The sequence below is a fragment of the Tachyglossus aculeatus genome (genome assembly GCF_015852505.1).
Source record: "Tachyglossus aculeatus isolate mTacAcu1 chromosome 12 unlocalized genomic scaffold, mTacAcu1.pri SUPER_6_unloc_1, whole genome shotgun sequence".
Lineage (NCBI taxonomy): Eukaryota > Metazoa > Chordata > Mammalia > Monotremata > Tachyglossidae > Tachyglossus > Tachyglossus aculeatus.
Genome location: NW_024044828.1, coordinates 20,829,927 through 20,844,940, shown reverse-complemented (window position 1 = coordinate 20,844,940; position 15,014 = coordinate 20,829,927). Strand labels below are relative to the sequence as shown.

General features: G+C 52.9%; 1 protein-coding gene across 1 annotated transcript in view; it reads left to right on the top strand.

The window, feature by feature from the left end:
* EIF2AK4 (eukaryotic translation initiation factor 2 alpha kinase 4) overlaps nucleotides 1-15,014 on the top strand; it is a 56,668-nt gene that overhangs the window by 28,511 nt on the left and 13,143 nt on the right. The window contains exons 11-24 of the mRNA XM_038741091.1: nucleotides 846-1,003; nucleotides 2,180-2,607; nucleotides 4,373-4,442; nucleotides 6,229-6,312; nucleotides 6,766-6,888; nucleotides 7,889-7,993; nucleotides 8,096-8,153; nucleotides 9,001-9,080; nucleotides 9,393-9,494; nucleotides 10,777-10,830; nucleotides 12,273-12,509; nucleotides 13,381-13,456; nucleotides 13,819-13,940; nucleotides 14,831-14,880. Of these exons, the coding sequence (XP_038597019.1) occupies nucleotides 846-1,003; nucleotides 2,180-2,607; nucleotides 4,373-4,442; nucleotides 6,229-6,312; nucleotides 6,766-6,888; nucleotides 7,889-7,993; nucleotides 8,096-8,153; nucleotides 9,001-9,080; nucleotides 9,393-9,494; nucleotides 10,777-10,830; nucleotides 12,273-12,509; nucleotides 13,381-13,456; nucleotides 13,819-13,940; nucleotides 14,831-14,880 (1,747 nt within the window). The remainder of the gene's footprint in view (nucleotides 1-845; nucleotides 1,004-2,179; nucleotides 2,608-4,372; nucleotides 4,443-6,228; nucleotides 6,313-6,765; nucleotides 6,889-7,888; nucleotides 7,994-8,095; nucleotides 8,154-9,000; nucleotides 9,081-9,392; nucleotides 9,495-10,776; nucleotides 10,831-12,272; nucleotides 12,510-13,380; nucleotides 13,457-13,818; nucleotides 13,941-14,830; nucleotides 14,881-15,014) is intronic.

The window sequence follows — 15,014 nt, the reverse complement described above, 5'->3', positions numbered from 1 at the left end:
GTACTCACTCAGTCCTTGGAAGAGTACAGCACAACAGTAAACAGACACATTCCCTGCCCACAGTGAGCTTACAGTCTAGAGCCCGGGCTTTGGAGTCAGAGGTCATGGGTTCAAATCCCGGCCCTGCCAATTGTCAGCTGTGTGACTTTGGGCAAGTCACTTCGCTTCCCTGTGCCTCAGGTACTTCATCTGTAAAATGGGCGTTAAGACCGTGAGCCCCCCATGGGACAACTGATCACCTTGTAACCTCCTCAGCGCTTGGAACAGTGCTTTGCACGTAGTAAGCGCTTAAAAAATGCCGTCATTATTATTATTATTATTATTATCATCATTATTATTATTGGGGGGGGGACGGACATTAATATAAATAAATAAATGACGGATATGAACGGAAGTGCTGTGGGGCTGGGAGGGGAGATGAATAAAGGGAGCAAGTCAGTGCGATGCAGAAGGGAGTGGGAGAAGAGGAAAGAAAGAAAGCGGGGGAGATATGCCTTCAAAGCATATCATGGGTTCAAATCCCGGCTCCGCCAATTGTCAGCTGTGTGACTTTGGGCAAGTCACTTAACTTCTCTGGGCCTCAGTTACCTCATCTGGAAAATGGGGATTAAGATTGTGAGCCCCACGTGGGGCAACCTGATCACCTTGTATCCCCCCAGCGCTTTGAACAGTGCTTTGCACATAGTAAGCGCTTAACAAACACCACCAAAAAAAAAAAAAAAAGCAGAGGGGGAGAGTCATCGTTTGCCACAGGACAGGGGCCGGAGGGGAAGGGGCCGCTCTCTGCGCCCCGGGGCCCGGTCCCAGCTCTGACCCGACATCCCCGCCCGCCCTCCACCTCCCAGATTCGGCAGAGGTCGACTGCATCGACACTGTCATCCCCACGAGCCTTCTTCCCAGCGCGGCCTGCCTCAGCGAGACGCAGCGCCAGTTCTCTCGCTACTTCACGGAATTTGAAGAGCTGCAGCTCCTCGGGAAGGGAGCGTTCGGCGCCGTCATCAAGGTAAGGCGGGCGGGTGGGCGGGCGGCGGTCCAGCCCCCTGCCCGTGGCCCCCTCGCCTCATCCTGCCCACCTGCCTGGGTGTTTTCCAGATGTGGAAACGGACCCCATGAGGTTCAGTGACTGACCTGATATCAGTCAGTGGGTTGGTATTTATTGAGCACTTACTGTGTGCCCAGCACTGGACTAAGCGCTTGGGAGAGGACTCTGCCAACTCTGTTGTATTCTACTGTCCCAAGTCCTTAGTTCAGTGCTTGGCACACAATAAGCTCTCAATAAATATCATTGATGATGAGGATTGATGAAGAAGCGTGGCCTAATGGAAAGAGCACCCAAATGGGAGTCGGGAGACTTGGGTTCGAGCCCCCATTGTGCCACTTGGCCATTGCGTGGCTTCGAGCAATTCTGTTAACCTTTCTGGGCCTCTTTCCTCATTTGTAAAGTGGGACTTAAATGCTTCTTCTCTCCTTCTTAGACTGTGAGCCCCTTGTGGGCTAGGGACAGTCTCCGATAAGATAATCTTGTATCTGCCCCAACCCTTAGTACAGTGGTTGACATATAAACCGAACTTAATAAATGCCATCATCATTAGCATTATTATGGCACTTGTAAGCACTTGCTATGTGGCAGGCATAGTACTAAGCGCTAGGTGTAATAATAATGGGAATTATTATTATTACGGAGAAGTAGCGTGGCCTAGTGGAAAGAACCCAAGCCCTGGAGTCGGAGGACCTGAGTTCTAATCCTGGCCCCACCACTTACCTGCTGCATGACCATGGGCAAGTCACTTCACTTCTCTAGGCCTCGGTTTCCTCATCTGCAAAACGGAGATTCAAAACCTGTTCTCCCTCTCCTCCTTGGACTGCACGCCCCACGTGGGACCGGTTAATCTTGTATCTACCACAGTGCTTGGCATGTAGTAAGCATTTAACAAATACCGCAATTATCATTTATCATGATCGTCATTTTTCCCAGTGGCATCGGTTTCCCCTCGGGCAGAATGTGGCCCTTGCTTCTCTCTTTGGGATGTCGGGCAGGCGGCCGGTTCGAGTCAGAGCCCGAGGTCGGGGCAGGGCGTTCTCTCTGCTGATGGGGTCTGCCTGCGGGTGGTCCTGGTCTGAGGCGGGGCGGGAGCGAGGTCCCTACGGACGACCCATCGGTCCCTCCTCCCCCCGGCAGGTCCAGAACAAGCTGGACGGCTGCTGCTACGCGGTGAAGCGCGTCTCCATCAGCCCCACCAGCAAGCAGTTCCGGCGCATCAAGGGGGAGGTGACGCTGCTCTCCCGCCTGAACCACGAGAACATCGTGCGCTACTACAACGCCTGGATCGAGAAGCACGAGACGCCGCTGCCCGGCTCGCCGGGGCCCGACCCAGCCGAGGGGAAGCCGGCCCGCCCCGGGCCCCGCCTGGATGGGACGGGGATCCCGGCGGGCGACGTGGAGGCCAACGCCCCGCCCCCGGTGCTGACCAGCTCGGTGGAGTGGAGCACCTCATGTGAGCGGTCCCCCGGGGCCTTCACCGGGACCGGCCCGGAGTCCAGCGACGAGGACGACGATGACGACGACGATGAAGATGGCCGGGACGGCGTCTTCTCCCAGTCGTTCCTGTGAGTCCGTACGGGGGGCCCGTGTGGCTGGCCCAGCGGCCGTGGTGGGACGGGGGCGAGCCGGCTGACAGGAGCGGAGTCGGGCGGATTCCTGGTCCAGAGTTCCACAGCCCGGGGCAGGCTCCCAAATCAACTCCCAAGGTGACAGACGGGATCGCGAACCAAGCTGGAATGTTAACGAGTGAAATCCAGCCGGGACTAGGGTGACACAGTATATCCCACCTGGACCGAGTCCCGTCTCGGCAACCAGCGATTGTTGGGGGAATCGGATCGAGCTACCGGTGGGGTGGTGGAGATGAATTCTGGGCCTGGTGGTGCCGCAGCCCGAGGCACCTGGCACCGTGCCCGACCTCCCAGGCACGTCGGCAGGGAGTCGACGTTGCCCGGAGGGCCGTGGGTTATCTGATGAGGGATGGCTGGAGGGAGGGAGTGGGGGTCTGGCGGAGAGAACGGGACGGGGCGTCATAGGACCCAGCTCTTAGAAGCAACCCTGCCATTGGCCTGCCCTGTGAGTCACTTAAGATGTCTGGGCTTCTGTTTCCTCCTCCGTCAAACGGGGATAATAATAATACTAACCATGCTAATAATAATAATTGTGGTATTTGTTAAGCACTTGTTATGTGCCAGGCACTGTACCACGCGCTGAGGTAGACACAAGTTAATCAGGTTGCACACAGTCCCTGTCCCACACAGAGCTCACCACCTTAATCCCCATTTTACAGATGAGGTAACTGAGGCCCAGAGAAGTGAAATGACTTGACCAAAGTTACACAGCAGGCACACGGTAGAGCCGGGATTAGAACCCAGGTCCTTTGACTCGCAGGTCGAGTCTGTCCACTCTGCTTCTCTACCCACCTCCCCCCAACTGTGAGCCCACTGTTGGGTAGGGACTGTCTCTATGTGTTGCCGACTTGTACTTCCCAAGCGCTTAGTACAGTGCTCTGCACACAGTAAGCGCTAAATAGATACGATTGATGATAAGGGGTGTATGAGGACAGAAACGGCACCAGCAATATGAAAGCACAGCGGGAAAGAGAAGCAGAGGGCTCTGTAAGGTCAAAGTATCAATTCTGGCAGAGAAGTAGTGTGGCCTAGTAGATGGAGGACTGGCCTGGGCCTCAGAAGGACCGGGGTTCTAATCCTGGCTCCATCACTTGTCGGCTGGATGACCCTGGGCAACTCATTTCACTTGCTCTGTCCCTCGGTTCCCTCATCTGTAAAATGGGATTAAGACGGTGAGCTCCACGTGGGATGCGGACTGGATCCAATCCGATTAGTTTGTAGCTACCCCGGCGCAGAGAAGCAGCGTGGCTCGGTGGAAAGAGCCCGGGCTTTGGAGCCAGAGGCCATGGGTTCAAATCCTGGCTCCGCCGCTTGTCAGCTGTGTGACTTTGGGCGAGTCACTTCACTTCTCTGGGCCTCAGGTACCTCATCTGGAAAATGGGGATTAAGTCTGTGAGCCCCACGTGGGGCAACTTGATTACCTTGTATCTACCCCAGTGCTTAGAACAGTGCTTTGCAAATAGTAAGTGCTTAATAAATGCCATCATTATAATAATAATAATTTATATTCTATTCTATTCTATTCTATTTTATTCTATTCTATTCTATTCTATTCTATTATAGTATTGTATTATTGTATATAATATTATTTATTATTATTATTACTACAGTGCCTGGCACGTAGTAAGTGCTTAATAAATACCATTAAAAAAAAAAGGATACGATTTACCTCTCCTTTTTTGTCATTATCCCTGCTTTTCAGGCCCGCCACAGATTCTGATAGTGACATCGTCTTTGACAACGAAGATGAGAACAGTAAAAGCGCCAGCCCGGTAAGTGAGCCCAGGTGGATGCCGCGCTCCGGCCGGCCCCGGGGGCCGCAGCCATCCGAGAGGAAGCAGCGGGTCCTTGGTGCCGGCAGGGATACAGCGGCGATCCCAAAATGGCATCGTGTGGGGCTGGGTTTTGGATGGTAATTTCCCCGGGGCGGGGACTGTGCCTGTTCGGAAAGGACCTAGTCTGGGACTCACCTAGCTTTTGCAGTGTTTGCGTATGTTCAGTCATTCAATCGTATAGGCCTTGGATGAAGACTTTGCACAAATACACACAGAGCGGCAGTCGTATTTGTTGAGCGCTTACCGAGTGCAGATTGTGTGCTCTTACTCTGCGCTTACTGAAGGCACATCTTCTAGACTGTGAGCCCACCTTCTAGACTGCGAGCCCACTGTTGGGTAGGGACCATCTCTATATGTTGCCAACTTGTACTTCCCAAGTGCTTAGTCCAGTGCTCTGCACACAGTAAGCGCTCAATAAATACGATCGATTGATTGATTGATCTCCCGGAAGCCTTCCCTGACTAAGCCCTCCTCTTCTCCCACTCCCTTCTTCACCGCTCTTACTTGCTCCTTTATTCATCCTTTCTCCCATCCCCACAGCACATATTATATTAAATTAACATCTGTCTCCCCCTCTAGACTGTGAGCTCGTTGTGGGCAGGGATGTGTTGTTATTTTGTACTCTCCAGTTTTGCAGTGTTGGCATATGTTCAGTCATTCAATCGTATAGGCCTTGGATGAAGAGTTTGCAACAATACGCACAGAGCGTCAGTCGTATTTGTTGAGCGCTTACCATGTGCAGATTGCGTGCGCTTACTCTGCACTTATTGAAGGCACATCTTCTAGACTGTGAGCCCACTGTTGGGTAGGGACCGTCTCTATATGTTGCCAACTTGTACTTCCCAAGCTCTTAGTATAGTGCTCTGCACACAGTAAGCGCTCAATAAATACGATTGATTGATTGATCTCCAGGAAGCCTTCCCTGACTAAGCCCTCCTCTTCTCCCACTCCCTTCTGCACCGCTCTTACTTGCTCCTTCATTCATCCTTTCTCCCATCCCCACAGCACATATTATATTAAATTAACGCCTGTCTCCCCCTCTAGACTGTGAGCTCGTTGTGGGCAGGAATGTGTTATATTGTACTCTCCAAAGCACCTAGTACAGTGGTTTGCACACAGTAAGTGCTCAATAAGTATGAATGCATGAAGGCAGGGCACTGTACTGAGCGCGTGGGAGAGTACAGTACAACAGTAAACAAACCCATTCCCTGCCCACCACGAGATTACAGTCTAGAGGGGGAGACAGACATTGATGGAAGGAATAATATAATAGTAGATAATAAATATATAATTGATCCAGCGCTTGGAACAGTGCCCAGCGCTTAGACTAGTGCTGTGCACATAGTAAGCGCTTAACAACTGCCTTTATTATTATTATTATTATTATTATTATTATTATATATCAGTATTTAGAGAAGCAGCGTGGCTCAGTGGAAAGAGCACATGGGTTCAAATCCCAGCTCCGCCAGTTGTCAGCTGTGTGACTTTGGGCAAGTCACTTAACTTCTCTGGGCCTCAGTGACCTCATCTGTAAAATGGGGATTAAGACTGTGAGCCCCCCGTGGGACAACCTGATCCCTTTGTAACCTCCCCAGAGCTTAGAACAGTGCTTTGCACATAGTAAGTGCTTAATAAATGCCACCATTATTATTATTCTTATTATATAATACTTAGTAATATAATTAACATAAATAATATGTTTATTGTGTTCCTCATGGCCCAGGAAGAGGAAGGGGCCGAAAAGAACGGCGTCCACAAAGGCAATGTGTCCCCAGTGACGCAGACTGTCCACTACCTGTACATCCAGGTGAGTACCGAGGGGCAGCAGGATCACCGATGGAGGCCTCTCCTGAAATACTCCTACATAGACTGTGAAACCCACGTGGGACAGGGACTGCCCCAGTGCTTAACACAGAGTAAATGCTTAACGGATACCATAAAAAAAAGACAGAAGGGGGAAAGCACCTCGGGAAGGACTCTCTCCCAAGCGCTCAGTACAGGGCCCAAAACTTAATATCCGCCGCTGATTTTTCGATCAAATCCACAAAACTTGCTTGGCCGCTGGTTATCTAGTAGCTACCCCAGCGCTTCAAACAGTGCTTACACAAAATAAACGGTAAACAAATAATAACCGGACAGAGTCTAGATGATGCTCCTGGGCTCCGCCCCAGCCCTGACTTCATTCAGTCGTATGTATTGAGCGCTTACTGTGTGCAGAACACTGTACCAAGCGCTTGACTTTTTCCCCTCTTGTTCACAGATGGAGTACTGTGAGAAGAGCACCCTCCGGGACACCATCGACCAGGGCCTGTACCAAGACCCCGTCCGACTCTGGAGGCTTTTCCGGGAAATCCTGGACGGATTAACGTACATCCATGAGAAAGTCAGTCGTACCACTGATGCCGTTTACCTTTGGGGGGGACCAGTTGCTCCTGCTGGGTCCCGTCCCGTTCCCCGGTGTGGGTCCCGGGGAAAAGTGCAGGGGAGCTTTAAGATGGCAAATGGGGAGGGTTCTCCCGAGGAGAGTGGGGACCCCTGCCTCCCACCAGACAGAGGGCCAGAGTGGTTTGGTAAGTAGCATTATTGGTATTTATTGAGCACTTACCGTGTGCAGAGCGCTTTTGGGTGCCAGGGGAGATACACAGGGGGGAATTAGACATGTTCCTTGTCCTCAGTGGGGTTCCCAATCTAGGAAATCTCATCTTAACAAGTACTGTAGTATTGTTATTTTTATTACTAATAATAAGAGCCTCAGAGATGGGGCCATGAAGACCAAGACATTGGCTAGCAGCATGGCCTAGTGGAAAGAGCACAGACCTGGAAATCAGAGCACTTGGGTTCCAATCCCAGCTCCGCCGCTTGTCTGCTGCAAGACCTTGGGCAGGGCTCTTCACTTTTCTGTGCCTCAGATCCTCATTTGTAAAATGAGGATTAAGACCGTGAGCCCCATGTGGGACATGGACTGTACCCAACCTGATTATCTCTTATCTTCACCCAGCTGCTAGTAGAGTGTGTGGCATGTAGTAAGCATTTGATAAATACCATAAAAAAAAAATTGGTGCAGATGCCAATGAAAGCAAAGAATGAGGTCACGGTGCAGAAAGGGCTAGAAAACCTGATGACTTTCGCCACCCCAGAATTGGACTCTGATTGCCGCAGGGCCGAGCGAATCTTATTTTCAAAGCCCATCTCTGTCACAGGTCATTTGGCCTGGGTCTCTGTGGATGGTGGTGCCGCCTTAACAGCCGGGGAAGCTGGGTTTGTCTCCGACCCTCCCTCCCCTCAAGGGACCCGGCTGGCATAAGGCAGACCACCCCTTTTCCACCCCAGAGGCAAGCTGTGCAAGGCCGTCATTTCATCCTCCCACCTTTTCTTTCCTGCAGGGGATGATCCACAGGGATTTGAAGCCGGTGAACATTTTTTTGGATAGCGACGACCATGTGAAAATCGGGGACTTTGGCTTGGCCACGGACCACCCGTTTTCCACTGTGAGTCCGGATTCCACGGAAAGTCTAAAAGCCAACGCTGTCCCCCAGCTCCCCCCACAGTGTGACTTCAGACTTCGGGAATTTGGTTCTTTTCCATTTTAGGCAGAAGCCAAAGGAGAAGATGGGGCGGGCGATGGACCGATCAAGTCGGACCCTTCAGGTAACAGTGGAAACGCCCCTCATCCATGGGGAGCCAATGCCCAGGGAGCCAATTTGCCCCGGAAACAGGCCGGACATGAAAGGGGAAGCCAGGTTGGGAACAGGCGCTGATGAAATTTTCTCTCCGCGTGCTCGGGGGGTTAGCACCATGTTACATTGCACTGTCTGCAGTAGCTGCCCAGTACAGTGCCCTTCCTACAGCAGGTGTTCCGTATAACACAGACATCCAGTACAGAGCCCTTCCTTTAACAGGTATTAAGAATAGTGCTCTAACCACAGCTGTATACCCAGTACAGAATCATCATCGGTGGTATTTATTAATAATAATAATAACGGCATTTATTAAGCCCTTGCTATGTGCAAAGCACTGTTCTGAGCGCTTACTGTTTGGAGAACACTGTATTAAGCGCTTGGGAGAGTACAGTATAACAGAGGTGATAGACCTGTCCCCCTGCCAACAATGAGCTTACGGTCTAGACGGGGAGGCGGGCGTTAATATAAATAAATAGTGTATAATATAATGTATAGATATATAAGTAAGTGCTGTGGAGCAAATTTCAGATGTCTAAAGGTCACAGATCCAGTTGTCCTTCCTGTAGCACTTGCTCAGTATAATGCTGTGTATGTAGGCTTCCAGTACAGTACTCTCCCAAGCGCTGAGTACTGTGTTCTGCACACAGTAAGCGCTCAATAAATAGTGAATTCCCTTCCTTCAGTGGGTGCTCAGAATAGATACTCTTATTTGACTGGCTCATCCTTCTGTTGGGTGGTTGTGGGTCGTTTCCTCCGCCCGTGCCCGGGGAGGGTCTAGTGCTAAAAGCCGTCTTCCTCTGACCTTGTCCGGCCAGGCAATCTGACGGGGATGGTGGGCACGGCGCTCTATGTGAGCCCAGAGGTTCAGGGCAGCACCAAGTCGGCGTATAACCAGGTAATCGGCTCTGCGTCGGCACCGGGGTAGACTCAAGCTCATCAGGTCGGATAGAGTCCCTACATGGGGCTCACGGTCGAAGCGGGAGGGAGAACAGGCATTGAGGCCCCTTCTTCCAGATGAAGAAACCGAGGACCAGAGAAACTCAGTGACTTGCTCGTGAGCGCATCGGTGGGGGAGGCCGAGGGCGGCACGGGACCCGGGCACGAGGGCACGAAGCTCAGCCAAAACACAGCCTCCTGGAAAATGGAAGTCTGGGAAGATCCGCCCGGGCCAAAGAGGGCACTTGCGATTCTCCTCCTCCTCCCATAGAAAGTGGATCTGTTCAGCCTCGGCATCATCTTCTTTGAGATGTGCTACCGGCCCATGGCCACGGCGTCGGAGCGGATCTTTGTCCTCAGCCAACTCAGAGAAGTAGGTAGCGGCGATGCCCGCCCCACTCCCTGGGGACGGGCGTTGTTGGGCGGGGGCGGGGCCGGGGCAGAGGTTTTGCGTTGTGTTGAGCCCCGAGGAGAAATTCTGCCTCTGGGAGTCGAGGCTCAAAGAAGGGGGCAGGTGGTTTGTGGTGAGTGGGGAAGGGGGTCTCCGCTTAGGGGCTGCCCCCCTGATGCCCGGGGAGGGGGAATCTTGAAGCCTAGGCGACGGCGGGCAGCAACACCCCTGGCCAGCAGGACGGCCTGCTTCTACCACTCTGCGCGTGGCATTAAAATGGCCCGGCGCGGCTACTGTAAATAGGGAGGGGCCGACAGGCCCGACCCTACTCCCGGCAGCTGGACTGGAACCAGAATCTCGAGCCAGTTCCTCTCCGAGTGGGTGGATTTTGTTTCTTAGTTGGTTATGGTATCGGAGGAGGAGTCCACACCATGGGGCGAGACAGTGTCCCGCCTGACAGTGTCCCACCAGGACCGAAAGGACTCAAACTGGCGGCCCTTTGGTTGTTCACCTGGCCCCTCCTCATCCCCGCCTCCTCTCTCCTCCCCCTGAGAAGCAGCATCTAGGCTTGTCCGGGACCCCTCTCTCCCCAGGCTCTGGGCCCGCTGGGGTCAGAGGCCTTGCCTCGGCCTGGAGAGTCTGCAAACACACTCTCCCTCCAGTGCAGTCAACTCGGCTGCCGGACACCTCCCTCCATTCTCCCCGAGGACGTAGAATCGTTAGCTTGTTCCCTCCGCAGCTTGGCCTCTTTGTGCACGTCCTGGACCACTCGGAGTTGAGGAGCTGCTGCTTCTGCCTCAGTCGGTCGGCCTTCCCGCCCGTTGCCGGGGTGCTGGCTAGCACAGCCTTTTTTGCCAGAGAGATTGGGTTTCCTGCTGGGTCTTTGTTGGGAGGGGCTGCTGTTTGTCAGAAGCCTTTTGACTTTTTAAAGTCAAAGCCCATAAGGCCCAGAGCCCCTCTCTCCGAAACCAGGACAGGTGCATTGGCTGTTCAGGTTCAAAATGCACGGCGCTCTCCAGACGACAAGTGTCATAGGAGCCTAGCATCTCTCTGGTTCACCATTTGGGATCTCTGCAAGAGTCTGAGAAACTGGAAATGCGAGAGTCGTCAGGTTTTGGGGTGGGCTCAGCCAGCGCTTAGTACAGTGCCTAACACATAGTAAGCGCTTTTCAAGGAAAGTTTTTTTAAAAAGGTGTAGCTTTTCGGTTGCTTGCCGGAGTTTGACTGGCTTCCTTTGCTAATTTGAACGTCATTTCCCCCCCAGCCTACTTCTCCCAAGTTTCCGGAAGATTTTGACGACGGGAAGCACACGAAGCAGGTGACTTTTCCAGTGTTTTAATTGCCGGGTCTTCACTCTTCGGTTTGTCTCTCTATCGACAGGCCCGACCCACCATTCTGTTCCACAGGGAAGAGGAAAATTGTAGGCTAAGGCAGGGGATGAAAACGTTAAGAAACATTCTCTCAAAGTTCCTCGTAGCGGGGCCAAGGAGAGGAGCAACAGACCGCAGCTGCCCCAATAGCTTCTGGTCCAGTTCCAACCCAGAGATTGGGGCGGTTGGGAGGATTTGACCCTCTGCCCTCTAGACTGTAAGCTCCTCGTGGTCCGGGGACGTTTCTACCGACTCAGTTGCATCGTACTCTCCCAGCGACTTAGTACCGTTCTCTCCTGTAAGCGATCGGCAAATACCATCGATTAGCTGGGGTTTCAACCTGAGTGGCCGGTGAGCGGAAGAGAGTACAACTTGGACCTGGGGCTGGTAGAAAAGAACGTCCTCTAAGTTGTGCCTTTTGAGACTCGGAAGTTTGGCCAGGGAGAGGACAGGCGGCTTCTTCTAGATCCTCTTCTTCCACAAATTTTAACAAATGTGGCCCTGCTCCAGACGGTTTCAGATGTATCCAACTCTTGGGGCAGGGAGTCAGTTTGTGTAATAATCAATCAGTGGTACTTACTGAGTGCTTGCTGTGTGCAGAGTACTGGAGAGGCAGTGTGGCTCAGTGGAAAGAGCACGGGCTTGGGAGTCAGAGGTCATGGGTTTGAATCCTTGCTCTGCCACTTGTCAGCTGTATGACCTTGGGCAAGCCGCTTAACTTCTCTGTGCCTCAGTTACCTCATCTGTAAAATGGGGGTTAAGACTGTGAGCCCCACGTGGGACCACCTGATCACCTCGTATCCCCCCCCAGCGCTTAGAACAGTGCTTTGCACATAGTAAGCGCTTAACAAATACCAACATTATTATTATTATTACTAAGTGCTTGGGAGAGTTAGTAGACCCATTCCTGGTCTATGATGAGCTTAGAGTCTAGACACTAGTAATAGGGATCTTAGATGAGGAAACTGAGGCCCAGGGAGGTTTGATGATGGGGAGCATTAGGAGGGCCCTGGATCAATCAATCAATCGTATTTATTGAGCGCTTACTGTGTGCAGAGCACTGTACTAAGCGCTTGGAAAGTCCAAGTTGGCAACATATAGAGACAGTCCCTACCCAACAGTGGGCTCACAGTCTAGAAGGGGGAGACAGACAACAAAACCAAACATATTAACAATAGAGTAATAAATATGTACAAACATATATACAGGTATCTACCTATCCTAGCCTATCTACCCCCTACCGCGCCTGGCATGTAGTCAGTACCCCTCAAAATAATCAGATGATGATGATGATGATGGCATTTGTTAAACTGCACACTGTACTAAGCGCTTGGGAGATGAGCCCTGGGGCCCCCGTGGCGGCAGCAAGGCGCTTGGATCTCGTTGGCAGAAAGCGGTCGTCTCCTGGCTCCTGAACCACGACCCGGCCAAGCGGCCGACGGCCATGGAGCTGCTGAAGAGCGAGCTGCTGCCCCCGCCGCAGCTGGAGGAGTCGGAGCTGCACGAGGTCCTGCACCACACGTTGGCCAACCCCGACGGCAAGGCCTACCGGACCGTGCTGGCGCGCCTCTTCGCCCAGCGCGTCTCGCCCGCCATCGACTACACCTACGACAGCGACGTCCTTAAGGTGGGTGCCCGGGCCGCCGGGGTTCCCCCCCTGGGCCCGGCCAAGCGTGGTGAATTTCCCAGGGAGAACATCGCCCCGCTGCCCCTCGCTCTGCGGTTGGTTCCGGAGGCACTGGTGTTTGGAGGGAGACTCCGGAGGGGGGGCATGATGTTGATTGCCCACGGACGGCAGCATTGGCCCGTCCATTCAATCGTATTTATTGAGCGCTTACTGTACAGGTACAGGTCAGTACAGGTTGGCAACGTATAGAGACGTTCCCTACCCAACAGCGGGCTCACAGTCTAGAAGGGGACTCCATCGTCCCTTCCATAGTCCAGCTGTGTGTCAATCAATCAATCAATCAATCGTATTTATTGAGCGCTTACTATGTGCAGAGCACTGTACTAAGTGCTTGGGAAGTACAAATTGGCAACACATAGAGACAGTCCCTACCCAACAGTGGGCTCACAGTCTAAAAGGGGGAGACAGAGAACAGAACCAAACATACCAACAAAATAAAATAAATAGGATAGAAATGTACAAGTAAAATAAATAAATAAATAAATAAATAGAGTAATAAATATGTACAACCATATATACATATATACAGGTGCTGTGGGGAAGGGAAGGAGGTAAGATGGGGGTGTCATGGTTCCACCACCAGCCCAGACGAATGTGCTGGTTCCCCACCTCCAGTCTCCCTCCCACTGCTGACCAACCCAGAGCCCACCCTGGCTCCCCAGCACCTGGGCGAGCCCGGGGGGCCAGGCTGGGGACTCCCGGAGGTCTTCCGGCCCTCCGACTTGGCAGCCAGCCCTGCGGGGCCCCGGACAGGCAGATGAAGCGCGTCTCCCCGTCGGAGAGGGTGTCGATGGCGGCGGTTATGTTGCAGGGCAGCTTCTCGATCCGCGCGGCTAAGATCCAGCAGCATGTGTGCGAGACGGTCGCTCGCATCTTTAAGAGACACGGTAAGCGTTCACCGGGCCCATCCCCTGCTCCACACTGAACCACTCCATCTGGCTGCTGCAGGGCACCCTGTCAGCCCCAAATCCCTCCTCTTCCTCCACACCTTCCCCCTGGGGCGTGGTGACAACTAAGGTGGGAGGGACAAAGGCCCAGCTTCCAATGTCACTTCTAGAGGAGTGGCTTTAAGGGGCTCCGGGGCTGCTGTTAGGTGGAAGAAGGTCATCGGGGATCGGGAGGGGGACCGAGCCGAGCCCTCCCGATCCCAGGTTGGCTTCCCCACGGCTCTCGGCAGCCCCTAGGACCGGGCCCCTGCGGGTGCCAGAGGTCCAGAGGGTGATTGGGGGGCTCTGCCTGTCTGGCGTAGGAGCGGTGGAGCTACGCACCCCCCTGCTGTTGCCCCGCAACAGGCAGATCTACGAGCATAACGAGGCGGCCTTGTTCATGGACTCCAGCGGCACGTTGGTGATGCTCCCCTATGACCTCAGGGTGAGTGGCCCACCTGCTGACCCACAGAAAACTGCTCAGCAAGATTTATCGTTGCACGCTTACTGCAGCAGAGCCTGTGCTGGGCGTCTGGTGCGTGCAGAGCCCTGCGCCAGGCACCCGGTGTATGCAGAACGCTGTGCTTGACACTTCACGTTGCAACATGCTGTGCTGAGACAGTGTGGCTTTGTGAAGCAGCGTGGCTCAGCGGAAAGAGCCCGGGCTTTGGAGTCAGAGGTCATGCGTTCAAATCCCGGCTCTACCAGTTGTCAGCTGTGTGACTTCAGGCGGGTCACTTAACTTCTCTGGACCTCATCTGTAAAATGGGGATTAAGACTGGGAGCCCCCATGGGACAACCTGATCGCCTTGTAACCTCCCCAGTGCTTAGAACAGTCTTTTGCACATAGTAAGCACTTAATAAATGCCATTATTATTATTATTATTATTACTGGCAAGGCAGAATACCCTAAACCCTGATAAGTTGGCAGTAGAAAATTTGGCAGAGCAAAGGTTCACAAGCTTTGGTTGTTGGGCTTATAGCTACAGTGCCCGGCACATAGTAAGCTCTTAACAAAAATTATTATTATTGTGGTATTTAAGCGCTTACTATGTGCCAGGCACTGTACTAAGCGCTGGGGTGAATACAAGCAAATCAGAATGGACATGGTCCCTGTCCCACATGGGGCTCAAAATGTCAATCCCCATTTTTACAGATGAAGGAACTGAGGCACAGAGAAGTGAAGTGACTTGCCCAAGGTGACACAGCAGACAAGTGGTAGAGTCGGGATTAGAACCCCGTGACTTTTTGACACCCAGGCCCTTGCTCTATCCAGTACGCCATGCTGCTTCTCTCCCTATCATTCTCAGAGCTCTTTGTGGATTTATTTTGCAGATCCCTTTTGCAAGATACGTGGCAAGAAATAACATCTCCAACCTGAAACGGTAAGGAACCAGAGGGGCGGCGTTAGTATGGCCTAGTGGAGCGAGCACGGGACTGAGCCGAACCAGCATCCTCACTTCCCTAGTCCCTGCCTGTCCTGAGTCTCAAAGTCGAATGGCGCATGTGAAAGGGCTTT